This window comes from Dipodomys spectabilis, unplaced genomic scaffold (genome assembly GCF_019054845.1).
Source record: "Dipodomys spectabilis isolate Male_0828 unplaced genomic scaffold, ASM1905484v1 ptg000187l, whole genome shotgun sequence".
Lineage (NCBI taxonomy): Eukaryota > Metazoa > Chordata > Mammalia > Rodentia > Heteromyidae > Dipodomys > Dipodomys spectabilis.
In genome coordinates, this window is record NW_024870864.1 from 7,320,239 (window position 1) to 7,338,182 (window position 17,944).

Sequence of the window (17,944 nt, forward strand, 5' to 3'; positions counted from 1 at the left end):
TGCTTCTGGTTTGAAGACCATGGAGTCAGCCACCCTGTGTCTTTTCTCTAAATGCCTCTCTGACAATTTTCTAATTACTCTCCAATTGTCTTACTATTGTGTGTGTGTGTGTGTGTGTGTGTGTGTGTGTGCGCGCGCGCGCATGCGTATGCATGTGCAGGTTGTAGAGCTTGAACTCAGGGCTTAACTTTCTTGCTCAAAGCTGGTACTCTACCACTTGAACCACTACCCTACTCCGAGCTTTTTGCTGCTTAATTGGAGACAAGAGTCTCACAGACGTTCCTTCTGAGGCTGGCTCCGAATCTTGATCCACAGATCTGTTTTGTGAGTAAGCTAGGATTATTTCCAAACATGGAACGATGAGTCAAACTTGTTTCGTAGTTTGAATAGTTGATGAATTGATTCAGCTTTGCCATTGGATCAAATTGACTATACATTTAGGATTTGTCCGGACAGTTCTAATGAATCAACATGTCCATTTTTTTTTGGTCTGGTTGTGGGGCCTGAACTCTGGGCCTGGGCGCTGTCCCTCAGCTCTTCAGCTCAAGGCTAGTGCTCTACCACTTGAGCCACAGTGCCACTTCCAGCTTTTTTTTTTTTTTTTTTGCTTATGTGGTGCTGAGGAATCGAACCCAGGGCCTCAGGCATGCAAGGCAAGCGCTCTACCACTGAGCCACCTTCCCAGCCCTCAACATGTCCATTTTAGTGATTTCTTTCACCAAGGAAAGCAAAAAAGGAAAGGAATATATTTGCATATAAATATGCAAAACCAGGTATGATGCTTAGCATAAGACTGAAATATATTATTGAATCAAATTCTCCAACCAACTCAAAGGGGTATTGTCTATACTATGCATTAAAGGCCATCTACAATAACTTGAGCAGCACCAAGTCTCTCAGTGAGCTCAGAACTGAGCTGTGGTTGCTAGAGCCAGTGCACCTTGCATCTCTGGTAGCTGGCAGGGAGGAAGAAGGCTGCAGTCCTGTCTGATACAGGCTTTTTCCTTTAGAGACACTTGATTTCCTCAGGACAGTGAGACTGCAGGAAATATCACATAGCCATTGCAGCCTCTCATACTGCCCAAGCCCTTAGCAACATTCCTTTAAGCTGTGTGTACCACCAAACTTTTAGTAGGATCTCTTTTCTGTGAAACTCCTGCCAGCCCAACACAAGGAATAAAATGGCTGCCCATCTTCACTTACTCAAGAAGGTATCTTTCCTGACTTCAATTACTATTTGAAGATGTTCTTCTTCTAGTATATATTAATCATAGAAAATCATATATATTACATATATGCATATACATTATATATGTTGATTATATTCACCTGCCCCGGTTACCTAAACAACCCCTCTTTGGACTCTACTCTTAGTTTAACAATTTCTTTTTATTTTCTCGGTATCTTGATGCATTAAATTTTAAGGCATTTAAAAATAATAATTGAAGGATTTGATTTTCTGCAAGTTTCTATTACAATATTATACTATTACAATATGATACTGCTAAATTGTATACTAAATAGAATGTCTACTGGCTCACTTCAGTACTTTATTTCTTTTCCCTCCCTCCCTCTCTTCCTTCCTTCCTTCCTTCCTTCTTTCCTTCCTTCCTTCCTTCCTTCCTTCCTTCCTTCCTTCCTTCCTTCCTTCCTTCCTTCCTTCCTTTCCTTCTTTCTTTCTTTTCTCTCTCTCTTTCTCCCTTTCTTTCTTTCCCTTTCCTTTTCCTTCCCTTCCCTTATCTTCCTTTTTCTTTTTTGTGCCAGACCCAGGGCTTGAACTCAGGGCCTAGGTGCTACCCCTGAGCTTTTGTGCTCCACACTATCACTGTACCACTTGAGTTGCTGCTCTATTTCTGGATCTTGTGGTATTTAATTGGAGATAAAAGTGTTATGGACTTTGCTGCCCAAGCTGGCTTTGAACCATGAGAACTGTGATCCTCAGATCTTAGCCTCCTGAGTAGCTAAGATTATAGGCATAAGTCACTGGTACCTGGTTACATTCTTTTTTTTTTTTATCGGTCATGGGGCTTGAACTCTGGGCTTGGGCACTGTCCTTCAGCTCTTTAGCTCAAGGCTAGTGCTCTACTACCTGAGCCACAGTGCCACTTCCGGTTTTCTGAGTGGTTTATTGGAGATAAGAGTCTCACAGACTTTCCTGCCCGGGCTGGCTTTTGAACTGTGCTCCTCAGATCTCAGCCTTCTGAGTAGCTAGGATTACAGGAGTGAGCCACCCTCACCCGACTACATTCGTTTTTGATAACTGATTTGCATGTAAATATTTAAAGAGAAATCAACTCATAATTTGATGATGTCATTGCTACTAAATTCTATTATTTTTCTTTATCTTAAAATCAAGGCATATTATCTACATTTCTAGACTGTAGTACTATGCTTTATAGTAGGTTAACAACATCCAGTAATTATATTAATCTGAAACCTCTGAGAAATCTGAGTTTCTAAAATCAAGGTTGGTTGTCAACTTTTCCCTAGGAGAAAGTATAGAACTCAACTGCTCTGCGTTGGCAAATCAAAACGATGCCGTTTATTGGAATTTCCAGAAAGAGAATGAGACACATGTTAATGTACATGAAAAGGAAGGAAAGGAAATCTGGTATGTACATGTGGCATATAATAGATACTATGTTTTATATACATATATATATATATATATATAAAACAATCATCATAGACATGTAATGCAAAAGATGCTGGGATTCTGAGAGGCTGATAGATACAGTGTCTTGGGTTAATTTATATGATAATTTACTTACTTTGCTGTTATAAGAGGCATATATCCTAGGTTGATGAGTTAGACATATATTTTATTGTCAAGATCTAAGCAAAAGAAGGGCTATAGGAAAGTCAAGGAACATTTTTAGCATCACCCTATAAAAGCAGCTTTTAATCAGTCAGGATCTGGGAGTGGAAATTTATCTAGCTTCCTTTTAATGCACATTCTTGTAATTAATATCACTTAGTTGTACAAGGGGTTTCTTTGGCATATCCATCCATATATCCATACAATATACTTGGACGAAACTCACACTTCTCCATCACTTGCCCTCAATTCATACCTAGCTACTACTGCTTTTTTTCCCTCCTCCACCTGGTCTTCATCCTGCTCCTCCTCCTTTTCCTCCTCTTCCATCTTTTTCTGTGATGATACCAGGGCTTGAACTTAGGGCCTCATGCTCTTGTTTGGCTTTGTTGCTCAAGGCTCGTGGTTGGTCACTTGAACCATACCTTCACTTTTGACTTTTTGATGGTTAATTGGAAATCAGAATCTCATAGATTTTCTGCTGGGATGGTTTTGAACTGTGATCTTCAGATTTTAACCTTCTGAGTAGTTAGGAGTACAGACGTGAACCACCAGTTTCTGGTTTTCTTTTCTTTTTAAAGTAGGCAGTTTCAGGCATTTTATTTCAGTATTGAAAGCTGCCTAATACTCCAGCTACAGTTAGTGGAGACCACACTCTGGGGAAATCTTCAAGTCATTAGGAAGAAAGACCTGGGAAAAAGTCACTGAGAGAATATTGTTTTATATTTTCAACTTAGCATCATTATCTTCTAAATTCTACTTAGTTTGCAGCACATTTTGGGGTGGAATCAGGAGAAGTGTTTCAGTCAGTTTTGTTGCCTCTGAGGGAGATGGATGTTCACAGCATTTCACAATTTTAAAGTGCCCTCATGAAGGGAAGATGAAATATAGCCAATGTAGTGCCTACCTTTGGATATTTTAGTCATGATTTCTCCTCTTCTGGGTACATTTGATAGTCATGAATAAAGTCTAGTGTTGAATCATTTTCCTCTATTACAGGATTTCAGAAGGCAAAGAATATGTTTCAAAAATATTGAAAATCGAGAAAGTTAATGAAAAAAATATAGGTTTCTTATATAACTGCACAGTAGGCGATACAGTAAGCATGGACACCCAGAGTTTCATCTTGGTGAGGAAAGGTATGAAAGTTTTAAGCTTGGAAATTTGTGGAAACCTGGTAAGTAGCTACTAATCCAACCCTCAGAAATATCTACTTCCTACTCTTCATAGAAGTTCCAAGCTCCTCTCCTGAGAGGGGACAAGGCTCATCTTGTGACCCAGGACAAGACACTGCCCAATGGAATCCTCTGTGTCACAATTGCAAGTTCATAATGAAAACACACGTGTTTAGGCATTTGCTCTGATAGTTATATTCCAAACCTGAGCATAGACCAAATGAGGAGAACAGGGAGCAAACAAAGTGGGGGCACAGATGCTAGTGGGCTAGAGTTGTGGAGGAGGTGGAGCGTCTCTTTTTCATCCATCCCTCCATACTCAGAACAGCTGGACAAATGTCTGCAGATCAGTGTAGGATGAGCCGAGTGGATGGTGACATCATTGCTGCCTCCAGCCTACCTCAGCAAGACACTGAGGATCCTTGGATGTGGTCATTCACTAAGCAGAGATGAACTGAGGCCTCCTTCTATGAGTTAGCCCCCAGGCTTGACAAATGGGCAGATGATGACCTGATCCATGGATCTGTCAATGTTTCCTACACCTACTTGATAGAATGCTCCAGGCTGATTCATCTTCATTCTCTACCAACTCAACACAACTCAGGGCCTTGGCCCACTGGCTGTCCAGAAGTGGTTGTGCCCGGAGCCCAAAAGCTTCACTTTATCTTTGTCATCATCCACTCACTGTTATGTTTCATTTACTCATTCCAGGATCAGCCACCAACTCCCCAGACAATTAGAGATAGGTTAAATTCTGAGTGACAGAGATAGATGTAGAGATAAAATCATTGAACAGAGACAGATAGACAAGAGAGACAGAAACACATAGAGACAGAGACAGGAAAACAGACACATAGGGCCCTGGAGAGAAAGAGAGAGCACTGGAGAGAAAGAAAATCACAGGAGACACAGAGAGGCAAAGAGACAGAAACACAAAGAGAGATAACACTGAGATACAGCATCTCTCTCTCTCTCTCTCTCTCTCTCTCTCTCTCTCTCTCTCATGTGCACGTGTGCGCACACATATGTCTGTGCCTTGGCTCTTGTGAGAAGCAGAAGGAAGGTTACACCCAAGTATACACTTGCATCTCAGTGAGCTCACCTGTGTGAAAGTTATCACTCACACATTCGGTAACAAGAACTAATATTTATTGCACATTTTGTGTGTGTGTGTGTGTGTGTGTGTGTGTATCATGTGTGTGTGTGTGTGTGTGTGTGTGTGTGTGTGTATCATGTGTGTGTGCCATTCCTGGGCCATAAACTCAGGTCCTGGGTGCAGTCCCTGTACTTTTGTGTTCAAGGCTAACACTCTACCACTTTGAGCACAGCTTCATTTTTGACTTTTTGGTGGTTAGTTGGAGATAAAAGTCACAGAATCTTGCTTCTGGGCTGGCTTCAAATTGTGATCCTCAGATCTCAATCTCCTGAGTAGCTATGATTACAGGTATGAGCCTGTTACATAATGGTCTGGCAAGTTCTGTGTGATACTATTCTTGCAACTTCATGCCATCTTTACAAGTGAAGAAACACACCTATAGTCCCAGAGCAGATAAAAACAGATGAAACCCTCAGCTATGGCATGAATTAGTGTCTTTTCTTCTATAAGAATTGCCACAGATGTGGCTTACCTCTTCATGAGTCCTTATACTAGGGTCCATGCACTTATTCGGGAGAGGATTTCAGAGCTGTTATTTGTGGTTGACTTGTTACCTCGTTTACATTCTCTGGAGGATGCCTGCCACCATTTACCATCCCCACCCCCTCAGTGAGTGACTCCCTTGTCTCTGTCCCAAAAGCTTCTGACTGAATTCACAACTGAATTCACACTGTAGGCTGGGGAATGGGATCTCCTGGCCCCTACGTTTGGAGGAGTATGTGTGTCCATGATTGGATATATAGCTAGTAGATCATGGTTAACTAACCTTTTTAAAATGCAGGAACCTCAGGGCTTAGCTTTACTAAGCTTACTATTTAAGGGAATGATCATCCTAAAATTTGTTGTTGTTATTATTGTTGTTTGCGTGGCTTGAACTCTGGGCCTAGGTACTGTCCCTCAGCTCTTCAGCTCAAGGCTAATGCTCTACCACTTAAGCCACAGTGCCACTTCCAGTTTTCTGGTGGTTTGTTGGAGATAAGAGTCTCATTGACTTCCCTGCCTGGGCTGGCTTTGAACTGCAATCCTCAGATCTCAGCCTCCTGAGTAGCTAGGATTACAGGTGTGAGGCACCAGCACCCGGCCATCCTAAAATTTTTATAACAAGAGTTTTAAGCATGTTTATATTCTTTGACCTAGAAATCCCACTGTAAGAAACAAACATGATAAATATGTGTATATATGGTCACAGAAGCATTTTAAGTACTTATGAGAGATTGTAGTCAATCTAAATATTGAAGTAATGTGATTATGATTTCAGTGTCCTAAGGAAGTATTCCTGGTATATGTGAGGAGATAATGTGAGGAAATAATGAATGATTAACATATGATCTTAACTAAATAAGAACTTTTAAAAAGAAAACCATTCCCATCACGAAACAGTTATTTTATATGGTAAATTTAACTTTATTCATTATACTTCATTTAACTATCTCAGGTTTATTTGTGACAAAACCAAATTGAATATATCTAAGGAATGTGATTCTTTTCTTAAAGAATTTTTTTCATATTTGGGGTGAAATCCTGAATGCTAATGTGTCAGGAACTGTGTTAACCACTATGTGTAATATTGTATTCAATGTTCTCTAAAACTGAAGTTAAATGAAGCAAGATGTTCATTTATTACTTTCTTTTAATCGATGAAGACACTAAGATTTGAGAGCCTCTATGAATTTTCCCTATGATACAAACTAATTGATAGATCCAGGTTGCAAAATCAGATCATCTCAATCTAGCAATCTCTTGTTCTCTCTCAAAACCTTGTCTTGCATTTTCTCAGTCTATGAGCTGAGAGTTAAGTTCTGCATGGTTCACCTAAATATATTACTAAAATATTACCTCCAAGATACAGACAGAATGTGATCCCATGTTTTCTGTTCAGTTCTCTGAATATTCTTAGACATGTATTTATTTTTTGCAAATTAGAGTTCGAAGATTAGTAAGGGCAGGTATGTGAGTGACGGCTGGGATGTGGAAGCACTTAGTTAGATCTTTTTTAATTTTTTTTTTTTTGTCTGTTGTGGGGCCTGAACTCTGGGCCTGGGCACGGTCCCTTAGCTCTTCAGCTCAAGATTAGTGCTCTACCACTTGAGCCACAGCACCACTTCTGGCTTTTTCTGCTTATGTGGTGCTGAAGAATTGAACTCAGGGCCTCATGCATGCAAGACAAGCACTCTACCACTGAGCTACCTTCCCAGCCCACACTTGGTTAGATCTGTGGATTACTCACAGAAGTAAAACTGACAATTTAAGTGGGAGTCACTGATAGTACTTTTTTCTTTTCTTTCATTTTTTAATAGGAACAACTGATATCCCAAACCATGTCTTCACAAGAGGAATGATCATATCAATTTTGATCTCAGTGGCAGTAGTGTGCCTAGTGATTTTGTGTGTCATTTTTAGAGTCGACTTGGTTCTGTTCTATAGACATTTAGTGGGAAGAAATGAAACCTTAACAGGTAACAGATATCACAATGCTGGAACTTCTTATTTAATGCTGGCTGTCTTTACTATGCTCAATAAATAAATAGTAATCTTCATCTTATTTTTGGTATATTGTTGGCTGAATCTATGGGATAGGTTTCCCATGGTAAGAAAATGACTCCAATATGTATGTAACTCCAAAGGTTAATATTGTTGTGTGATCCTTTCCCTTGTGTTGCTAAAACTTTTTCCTTTGTTTTACATTTGTTCAGTTTGTTTTCTTAAATGTCCTGTCTGATCTTTGAGCTTAGGAACTTTACATTGGATGTGTTCTTGCACATATCACTTCCATAACTGATATAGTATATACACTCAATAAAGTTCATGTGCATTGAATTGTCTTGCTCATTATTTTCACCTGGAAAAAGAAGAAGCTGTGCATTGCACAAGACGGAGCCATGGACTAGAAGCCACATGATATAGGTCTGAGTCTCCTACACCTGCCACACTGTGTCTTTCTGTAGACTCTGTTTCTCTAAATTTGAAAGAGACTAAAAGTTCTCAAGTTTGATGTAAGCAAGGAACTTAATCTAATTCACTGCACTTGCTTTTGTCGATGTATTTCTGTGTTTGTGTAGGGGAAAAAACATTACTTAGTTTAAAGTTTCTGAGAAATCATACCATAGGACATTCCCTCCCAGGCTGGTCCCATGTCTGTGATGCCTACTCTGTTCCAACCCCAAAATGATATATAGATATAGATATAGATAGATAGATAGATCATATTGGGGTTGGAACAGAGTTTTGAAATTCAATGCCTCCATCAGAAAGAATGACACCACCTCATTTGTTAGGAAATGGAAAGACTTGGAAAAAATTATATTAAGTGAAGTAAGCCAGGCCCAAAGAAACATAGGTCCCATGGATTCCCTTATTTGCAATAACTAGTATAAGTCGAGGACAAGGAGAAAATGTCAAAAGCTATATACATATGACCATATAAGATGATGTTAAGTGAAATGAACTCCAAGATAGGGGCACAATTTGTTTTTTCTTTCTTGCCATTGTTGTTAATGTATCTAAAATATACTATGTGATTTTTTTGTTTCTCTTATATGTTCTTTCCCCATGGTATAACCCCTGTTTTCACTGTATTTGATATCAGTGCCCTGCATCTTGTTTATACATTTTCCTAATTTGGGGAGGGGAAGGGAAATAACAAAATGCTGAAACAAGGATACAGGATGACCCACTGTAACAATGAGATGTACAAGACATTATGTAGAAAACGAACTTTACAACTTGGGCAGGGGTAGGGGGGGTGGGGGAGGGAGGAGGCAGGAGTTGTGGAGGTGGGGAGGGGAGGGATGGTTGGGGAAAAACAAAGGAGGAGGTAACAATGCTGGATAGGAAATGTACTCATTACCTTACTTATGTAACTGTAACCCCTCTATACATTATTTTTACAATAAAAACATAAAGGGTCATGCAATAGACATTAAAAGACAGGCTACTTAGACTTGAAGGTAGACTCCGAACAGATGTAGTGCATAAAAAGGGCAGAAAGGGAGTTATAAGAAAAAAACTTTTATAGCAGTTAAACATTGGCATAATAGTCAAGCGTATGTTTGTATTGGTTTGTGAAGGAGTGAAAATGAAATTGACTGATCAATCAAACAAAGCTCTGATTAACAGATGGTCATTCACCACACATAATTTTAGAAACTTTGGCCTAATTTACTCCTTGTTACCCTAAATATCCATTGGAAAAATGATAGTTTATTTTATTTTATTCCAAGCAGAAAAAAAGTTCTCATTAACTTTTGAGTTTGTTTTCTTGAGTTTGTGGTCAGTGTTCTAAGCTATTAAACATTTCAGTGTCTGAATTTAAAATAAATTGTAAACTAAATTAGCCTTTTTAGATTATGAGAAAATTTCTCGAAATAGTTTGAAAACTATTTCAATAGTTAAAAATAGATTTTTTCATATGTAAGAACATAGTAAGAGTAGTACAAATCTGTATTTGACTAAATTGTCTCCCAGTTTTATTTATTCTTATAATCCTGATTATAAGAAAAGTAAGTTGGGTTCTAGTAGTTTATCCCAGTTATCCTAGCTACTTAGGAGGCTGAAATCTGAGGATCACAGTTTGAAGCCACCTGGGCAGAAAAGTCTGAGATTCTTATCACTAACTAGTCAACAACAAGCTAGAAGTGGAGCTGTGGCTCAGGTGGTAGAATACTAGCCTTGAGAGAAAAAGCCAAGTGGGAACATGTGACCCTGAGTTCAGTCCCAAATATTGGCACCAGAAAAAAGAGCAGCAAAATATTTTTATTACTCTTCTTCCCTCTTGATGTTTGGTTTTGTCACTGGTATCAGGAGAACACTAACTAAATACCTGTTCCTACCTACTAAAAACCTATATTTTACTGTAACCAAAGAGAATCCTCCAATGGATTTTTTAAATTACTAAGTGAATACATTTTCCTACATTTCCACCCTCCTGCCCCCATACTAGGTTGAGCTCACACATGCTAGGTAAGTGCTTTATCACTTGAGCCACAACCCAACCCCTTTTCCTACCTGTAAAACCCATGTAATTCTGCCATCTTCATCAAAATTTTCTGTCTTTCATATACATTCAATTCTGAAAGCAATTGCCTTGTATCATTAAAGCAATAGGTTCTGACCTGAACTGATGAGGCAGAATACTGCAGGTAAAATTGAGCAAACTTTTCCTAGAAAAAAGGCATCATTTCATGAGTCCAAATGCTGTTGAGGAAATTGGGCTAGGGCATTGGGCACAAATGAAGTGATTCTCAAAGGATGTTGATCCAGTATGATTTTACTTTAATATATTTTAGTCATGTCTAGATCTAACCTTTGTTCTAGTAGTAAATTTATTCAGCTTTTTCTGTTTAAATTTAAATTTCTTTTATTGTAAAGGTGATGTCAAGAGGGATTATAGTTACAGTAGTAATGAGTACATTTCTTGTCAAACAGTGTTACCCTCTCCTTTATTTTCTCCCACTTTCCCTCCTCCCTCCTCCCCTCCCCCCAAGTTGTAAAGTTCATTTCCAACATAGTGTTTTGTAAGGCCATTTGCCCACTTTCAAGGGGATTTACCTATTCTATTATCATGGGAAAGGCTATTCTGCTATCATTTCCCTTCTTTATGCATCTTAATTTGAGTAATTATGTTATTAAGGCCAACTCAAAATTATCCTCTTTCAGAAAACATGTCCACTGGGTCACTCTTCTTCTTCTGGACAAGTTACTTTATTTATCTGCTTTGTCTGTGTTGTGCTGTTTTCCATTTGTTATTTTTTGTGTTCAGCTCATTTCACGCATTGTTTTCTTTCTCTTCTCATCTAGAGTGAATGAAGCTAATGGGCAATGGCATAGTTTTCAGTTACTTAGTAAGGAGAATAGGCTTGATTATGTATGTTACATGCTCCTCCTGAATTTGCTCCATTACCTAGCTACATGCTGATCTGTCATCAGGAATTAGAAAGGAGAAGTTAGGACTGCTATGAAGCTCTCAGTGATCAGAATTGTTTTGACAGTTGATATCACAGAGTATCTTAGATATTGCAGTATGTGTTCTCCACCAAATTGTTTCTATAGTTTTCCTTTCTTCTTTTGTCCTGTTTATAGACTCTGTTTGTTTTTACTTTTAATTTCCAAGGGGTCCTCAGAGGTTCAAGCTAGGATAGTTGAAAGAGTTAAATGAAATGAGTGAGCCAAGATGAGATTTGCTTCTTATCTCTGGAATGAAATGTGGACACATTTGGACTCCTTGATCTTAGTATGTTTCCATAATTCTAGTGTCTTGATTAGGATTTTATATTTCTCTATTCCTCTACTGAATCAAAACGGTGTGAGTCTTAAAGTAGATGTTGAAAATGTTTACCTAACTAATGGCTTGGTTAGCATTTGAGTTTAGACAATGCTAAAAGTAAGTATCAACTATTCTATATTCATTATTTATATCTTTCACTCAAAGTTTTACTTGGACTTTTACTTTACTTACTTTACCTGGACTTTTACTCTTGGACTTTTATTTACATGTAATTAAGAGTTAATGTTGTCTTCTAGATGGAAAGACATATGATGCTTTTGTGTCATACCTGAAAGAGTGTCACTCGGAGAGTGGAGAAGAGTATACTTTTGCTGTGGAGACCTTGCCCAAGGTGTTGGAGAAACATTTTGGATATAAGTTATGCATATTTGAAAGGGATGTGGTGCCTGGAGGAGGTAAGAAAGGAAATGCTAGACAGAAAAATAGTATAGTCATTTTAAAATAATGAGTTGGTTAGCTTGCTCGTTTTGCTTAAAATATAAACAAATAAATAAAGTCATTTAAACCAGAAATAACCACAGAAGTCAACATCTGGTTAGTAGTTAACCAGGCCAAGATCTGATTTACTCACATTATTCGAACCCACACCTCCAGGGGAGACTGCAACCTGAACGCAGCACCTTAGACCGCTCAGCCATCCTTCACATTATTCAATAGAAAGAAACAACTAAAATTTGCAAATCCAGCAGTCTTTTCTCTTAGACTTTATACTGCATCATGGTGTTCTGAAGCCATGAGAGAAAGTATTGGACATCTCATTTTCAGAGCCAAGTACAGAGCTGGCATTTACCTGGAGGTAAATCAAGAAATGACCCGCAACAAAAATTACTTGATCCTTAGGTTTAGTTCCTTATATAATATTCTTATGTTTGGACTTGTTCTTTATGGTTTGATTACAATTACAATAAAAATTACAATAAAAATAAGAGGAAATTATTGGTACTCCTGACAGAATCATGGTTACAGAATTCAATAATTTTTACTATTATATGCACATACACTGAAACAAATTGCAGTTACAACCAAGGAAATTTGCTAATATTCTCACCTTTTCTCTAAAGTCTCCCACAGTCATTCTTGGGAATCTGAGATGAAATAATTTTGGCCACTGTTGCTAACAAGACATAAAATGTCGTCCCTGGAGTCATGTCTCATTCCTCCTTCAATTTTCATTGAAGGCCATCTCTGGGACAAGTTCTGAGTTGGCATTGGAAGTAGGGAAGAAACAAAGTGTGAACAAATGCAGTAACAGTACTCACTATGAAAATGAACTATACACTTTGTGGGTGGGGACAGGAGGGAGAAATTGGGAGAGAGCAAGGAAAGAGGTGAGATTATCTAAAAAGAAATGTACTCTTTACCTGACTTATGTAATTGTATCCCCCCTACATCGCTTTTTATAAAAACAATAAAAGATTAAAATGAAAAAAAAGAAGTGCAAAGAAAAAAAAGAAAACAGGACAGAAAATAAACTACAATTTCCCACCTGTATTACAAATGAGAAAGCAAAGATTGATAATTAGACAAAATATGTTAGTCAAGTAAAAAACAATTTCCCAAGGGATAAAATGCCAATTGTGAAATACCTACAAGTACTTGTGTCTGACAGTTTCTACCTAGTAAACACATAATTTCAATGGTACGTATGCATGGCTTTACATCAATTTTATTATATTCTAGGAGTAACTTTAGAAATAGGTTTCTTTCAGGTGCTTAAGTAATAATAAAGAATACTTGAATATATAATTAAGTAATATCTTAAGAAATGATAAACAATACTTGTATATAAGGTAGTCAGGTTTGGTTGAACTCTAGATTCTAGAACAAGGCTTGGCAAACTTCAGCCTGTGGCTCACATCTGGCTGGCCCCCCTTACTGAATCAGTGCCATACATTTTTGTGTCCTTGTCTGAGACAGCTTTGGAATGCTGACAAAAGGGAATAGTTGGGACAAAGACAGTATGGCCTGAAAAGCCTGAAAAATTAACTCTATATTTGCAGTAAAAAGTTCATCAACCTCTGGTTTAAAATAATAGCTCATGTAGAGTGAGGAAAATTTAATTTAATTTAGATTTTAGTGTTCTTTGGCTTCTTTGTGTTTTTTAATGTTTGAGTTTTGATTTTTGCTTGTTCTCCATGCATGAGGAGATGCAAAATGGTAAGACCAGGAATATATATGCCATCTGAATTCCGTTTATATATCTCATTTGTATCCATTTGGATTCAGGAATTGCTTAAGCCACTTACTAGCTGTGTAACTCTATGCAATTTAACCCCTCTGGACTTGGGCTTTCTTGTCTGTAAAATAGGAGTGATAATACCTTCTACGTAGAGTCATTAAGGTGATTTAGTATATATATGTATGTCTATAAATATATACACTGATAAATGCATATGTATATGCATTAATTGAAATGTGTATAAATGTGTATGCATACATTTATGTTCATATATATCCATTTTGTATCCATACATATATTGTACGACACAGGATATGTTACTTGGATGTTCATTATCTTTGTTACTTAGTTGCTTTTTATTAAGTACATAAAACAGAATAGCTGACTTCCTTCATGTAAAACTTATTACAGAAGCTAAAAGTTAAATAATGTAAAATAAGAGATCGTGAAAGAATTTTTATTCCATGTCTAAATTATCAGTTCACTTAATGACACTTCTTAAATTTTCAGCTGTTGTGGATGAAATCCATTCACTGATAGAGAAAAGTCGGAGAATAATCATTGTGCTAAGTAAAAGTTACATGTCAAATGAAGTCATATATGAACTTAAGAGTGGACTCCACAAAGCACTGGTGGAAAGAAAGGTTAAAATAATCTTAATTCAGTTTTCCCCAGTGAGTGACTTTGTGTTTTTGCCTCAGTCCTTAAAGCTTTTGAAGTCACACAGAGTTCTGAAGTGGAAGGCTGATGAGCCTCTTTCTTACAACTCAAGGTTCTGGAAAAATCTTGTGTACTTGATGCCTGCAAAAGTCACCAAGCCAGGTCAAGAAGAATCAGAAGACTTGCCTGTTCTTTCTGTACCTTGATGCTCAGAAAAGGTCAATGTCAGAAAGAACGCTGCCCCATCTGGAGACTCAGTGTGGGGACCTGCATATAGCAAGAGCTGTTCTTTCAAACTCTGTGAAAATCCTACTTGAAGTGTGAAGATGAAATGTATCCTTAGGCCTTCAGGAGTGAGACTACACTTGCAGCTGCTGTCACTGCCTCCCAGAAGACTTTGGAATTCAAGGAAGTGGACCTCTTCTTCCTCTCCTTTCCAGAGCCACCTACAGAACTGTGCACCTACACACCAGTCCTGTGCTCAGGGAGAGGCTGGGCAAACAGACTTCTGCTTTACAATAAATGGCTAGGGTTTTCCATGCCAACAGTCAACTGGAGGATTTTAAAAAGGCATTTTCTAGGAGCTACTGGGTGGCCGGATCAATTAAAAGATACCTTGATTTCCCCTACAGGAGCTATACTTCTCTAACTGCAGCATGGCATGTAGTAAGAAGAGGGATGGCCACTCTGTACATAGTAGGGCAGTGAGGTAGGCTGGGGCATTGGAGGTGAGGGGTAGGGAAGGGTTGCTACCTCAGAACTTGGGCTTCAGGATGCCTGGATTGATCCCAGCCACAGTGACTAGGCAACTGAACTATTATGCACAAGTGAGTTGAGCATACCTTGTTTATTCAGACTCAGGGAGATGTGTATGTGTGGAGGGGGGGGAGTGTGGGTGTGTGCCAGGCCTGGGCATTGAACTTAGAGTCTAAGTGTTGTCTCTGAGCTTTTTTGCTTGAGACTAGTGGTCTACTATTTGAAGCACACCTTCATTTCTGGATTTTTGGTAGTTAATTGGAGATAAGACTCATAGACTTTCCTGTCCAGGTTGGCTTTGAGCCATGATCCTCAGATCTCAGCCTCCTGAATAGGATTACATGTGTACCCCACTAGCATTCAGTATCATGGGGACTCTTAAAAGGGAATCCCAGCAAACATTTTCAAATTTTTCTTGAATAACGAACATTTTCATTCACTTTTAGTGGTCTAAAACATTTGTTGATTTTATCCAAACATTTATGTGCCGGATGGGTGCCAGATCAGATAAGCCATGGAGTAGAAACATTGCAAATGGTGGTTACTTCTCTGGTTGGAGGTGACACAAGCTATGACAGTTTCCATCTTGAGCCTTGTGAGCTACTCTAAGCTTTTGAGGGGTTCTTTACTTCTGTGACTTCTGGAGCTTTATATAACCTGGCGGGACCAAACTTCTATTTCCACATTTGTATAGTCAGAATTTATAATAGTTGTATGTATTTCCCAAGGGTACCAAACAGATAAATAGAAGTACTTATAACCTACCACCCTGCAAAAGTTGCTGTTAATATTCTTATTATTACCATTACTAATTATTATTTAGCAGTGGAGCAAATGGAAGTCATAGAGCAGAAAAACGAAGTAGAGATAGAGAGTGACAAGGTTTGAGTTGCAGGTGTTTGTAAAGAGTAACATACAGGAGAAGCACTTGGATGGAGCAAAAGGTATTTCTCTGTTAGCAGCTGTAATGATTAGCATTGGAGATGTCTCTGACTCCTTATCGAGAACCCAGTATTGTGGATCCCAAAGCAATGACATTCATGGAAATCACTGAGGGGAGCTCTCAGTGGTGCAGAGGAGAGAGGAGGATAATAAGGATATACCTCTCCATTTGGAAAGTTGGTTAGAGTTTATGGATACATTGTGAATTTTCAGAAATAAGTAAATCAGAATCTGTAGTACAAGTTGCAAGATGTACTACATTTTTCAGAGTACCCCAAAAGAAGTTTTTATACAAGAAAATGCTTTGTAACGCTTTTTACTTTGTGTTTCTATCAGCTAGCTAAACTAAAAATGTATGCTAACTGAATACTTTATATTTTGCAAGGGAAAATATATAGATCCAAACATATAATTAAGGTAAATTTCCATTGCTGTAATAGTCTCGAATACAGGTAATGGCTTTGATTTCTTTTTATACTTATGTTTTAAAAATATACATGCAACTTTTTGTGCTAAATATATTTCACATTAAATATATGATAACAACAGAGGTGTTCTTCCAAAATTTTCATTGAAATACTTTAATGGAACTTTGGTCTTGTGCCTTTGTTTTTGAAATATTTCTGACCTTTGTTTTGCACTAACTTTCAAGATTCCAGTTTAAGATTTTAAGATTCTGTTTTAATAAGATATAAGACATTTGAAATAAATTCCTATATCTCTCATTTTAGTGTATTTATTTATATTTTGTGCCAGCCAAATAGTAAATGGCATCTGTGTGCTATGGGCAGAATATAGAAGCCTTATTGCCCCATCTACAAGTTACTACACTGAGAGTGAGCAGAATCGTTTTATTCTTTGAGCCAATATCTATATCCATATAGGAGAATTCTCAAAACTTGTCTTTACATATGCCAGCCTGTATATATGTGTGTATATATGTGTCTATATATATATATATATATATGTCCTACATATGCGCTCAAATGGCTCATTGGCTGTCTACTACTGGACCATATCTTGGCCATGACTTTTTTTGGAAAAAAAGTTATTTTGGAAACAATCTCATGAACTTTTCTGGTTGGTATGGTCTCACACTTGATCAGATCTCAGAATCTGAGATTATAGGCATGAGTTAACTACTCTGGGCTTCCTTGTGGCATATCTTGTGGGTGTACATACACAATCAAAAAGCACTGTATTTCATTTATACAATTACTATGACCTGACATGTGCTTAAGGGGGCTGCACTTATTAATAGACTTTCACGTTGGGCATCTCTCAGTTTTCCAGGATGCTTCAGGGACATACTGAGATGATGGATGGGCATTCTGGGGACACAGGTTGGACTTCAGATACCTCCCTTTCTTGTTTGCTTCAAACTCTACAGCTAGAGAATCACTGCTTTTAGTTATTTTTGATGAGATCTCACAGAGCATTATTTAGCAAGAAAAAAGTACCTCTGAAGAGGTTATAGGGTAAATGGAATGATCAAAATCCTTTCTTGTTAGTTTAATGGCTTATTTAGAGTGATAAGAAGCCAAGTCTAGGTTAATCTTCCAGGTATATTTCCCAATTTACACAGACCATCTGGGTTGCCAATAGGACTGTTATCTTACAATAGACAGGAAGTAAGGAGTACAATCAGGGAGCTCTATCTCCAGGTCCACAATCAAACTTACTGCAAAGTAAGTTGACCAATAGCTCTATAATGTAGAATTACTGAGATGGGAAAAAATCTATTGTTTCTGTGAACCTCAGACTACCACGGGCAACACCTTGGAATAGCAGTCTTAGCAGGAGACTAAACTAGGTACTACTTTCTAAACACCTGTTCATATAGTAGGGAAAGGCTGCCTTCCTACCCAAACCATTTGTTTTGGGTGCTCTTTAAGAGACTATTATTACAATGAAAAGGAAAAGGTACGACTGGTGAATAGAAGTCAAAAAGGCAGTGCTAAACTAGGTGCTGCTG

The 17,944-nt window shown here is 38.0% G+C and overlaps 1 protein-coding gene across 3 annotated transcripts in view; it reads left to right on the forward strand.

Moving 5' to 3' along the window:
* Il18r1 (interleukin 18 receptor 1) overlaps window positions 1-14,790 on the forward strand; it is a 37,746-nt gene extending 22,956 nt beyond the window's left edge. For all 3 annotated transcript variants that reach the window (XM_042695557.1, XM_042695558.1, XM_042695559.1), the window contains exons 7-11: window positions 2,491-2,611; window positions 3,818-3,957; window positions 7,447-7,605; window positions 11,669-11,827; window positions 14,122-14,790. In XM_042695557.1, the coding sequence (XP_042551491.1) occupies window positions 2,491-2,611; window positions 3,818-3,957; window positions 7,447-7,605; window positions 11,669-11,827; window positions 14,122-14,477 (935 nt within the window). In that variant the 3' untranslated portion in view covers window positions 14,478-14,790. The remainder of the gene's footprint in view (window positions 1-2,490; window positions 2,612-3,817; window positions 3,958-7,446; window positions 7,606-11,668; window positions 11,828-14,121) is intronic.
* The last annotated feature ends 3,154 nt before the right edge of the window (window positions 14,791-17,944 follow it).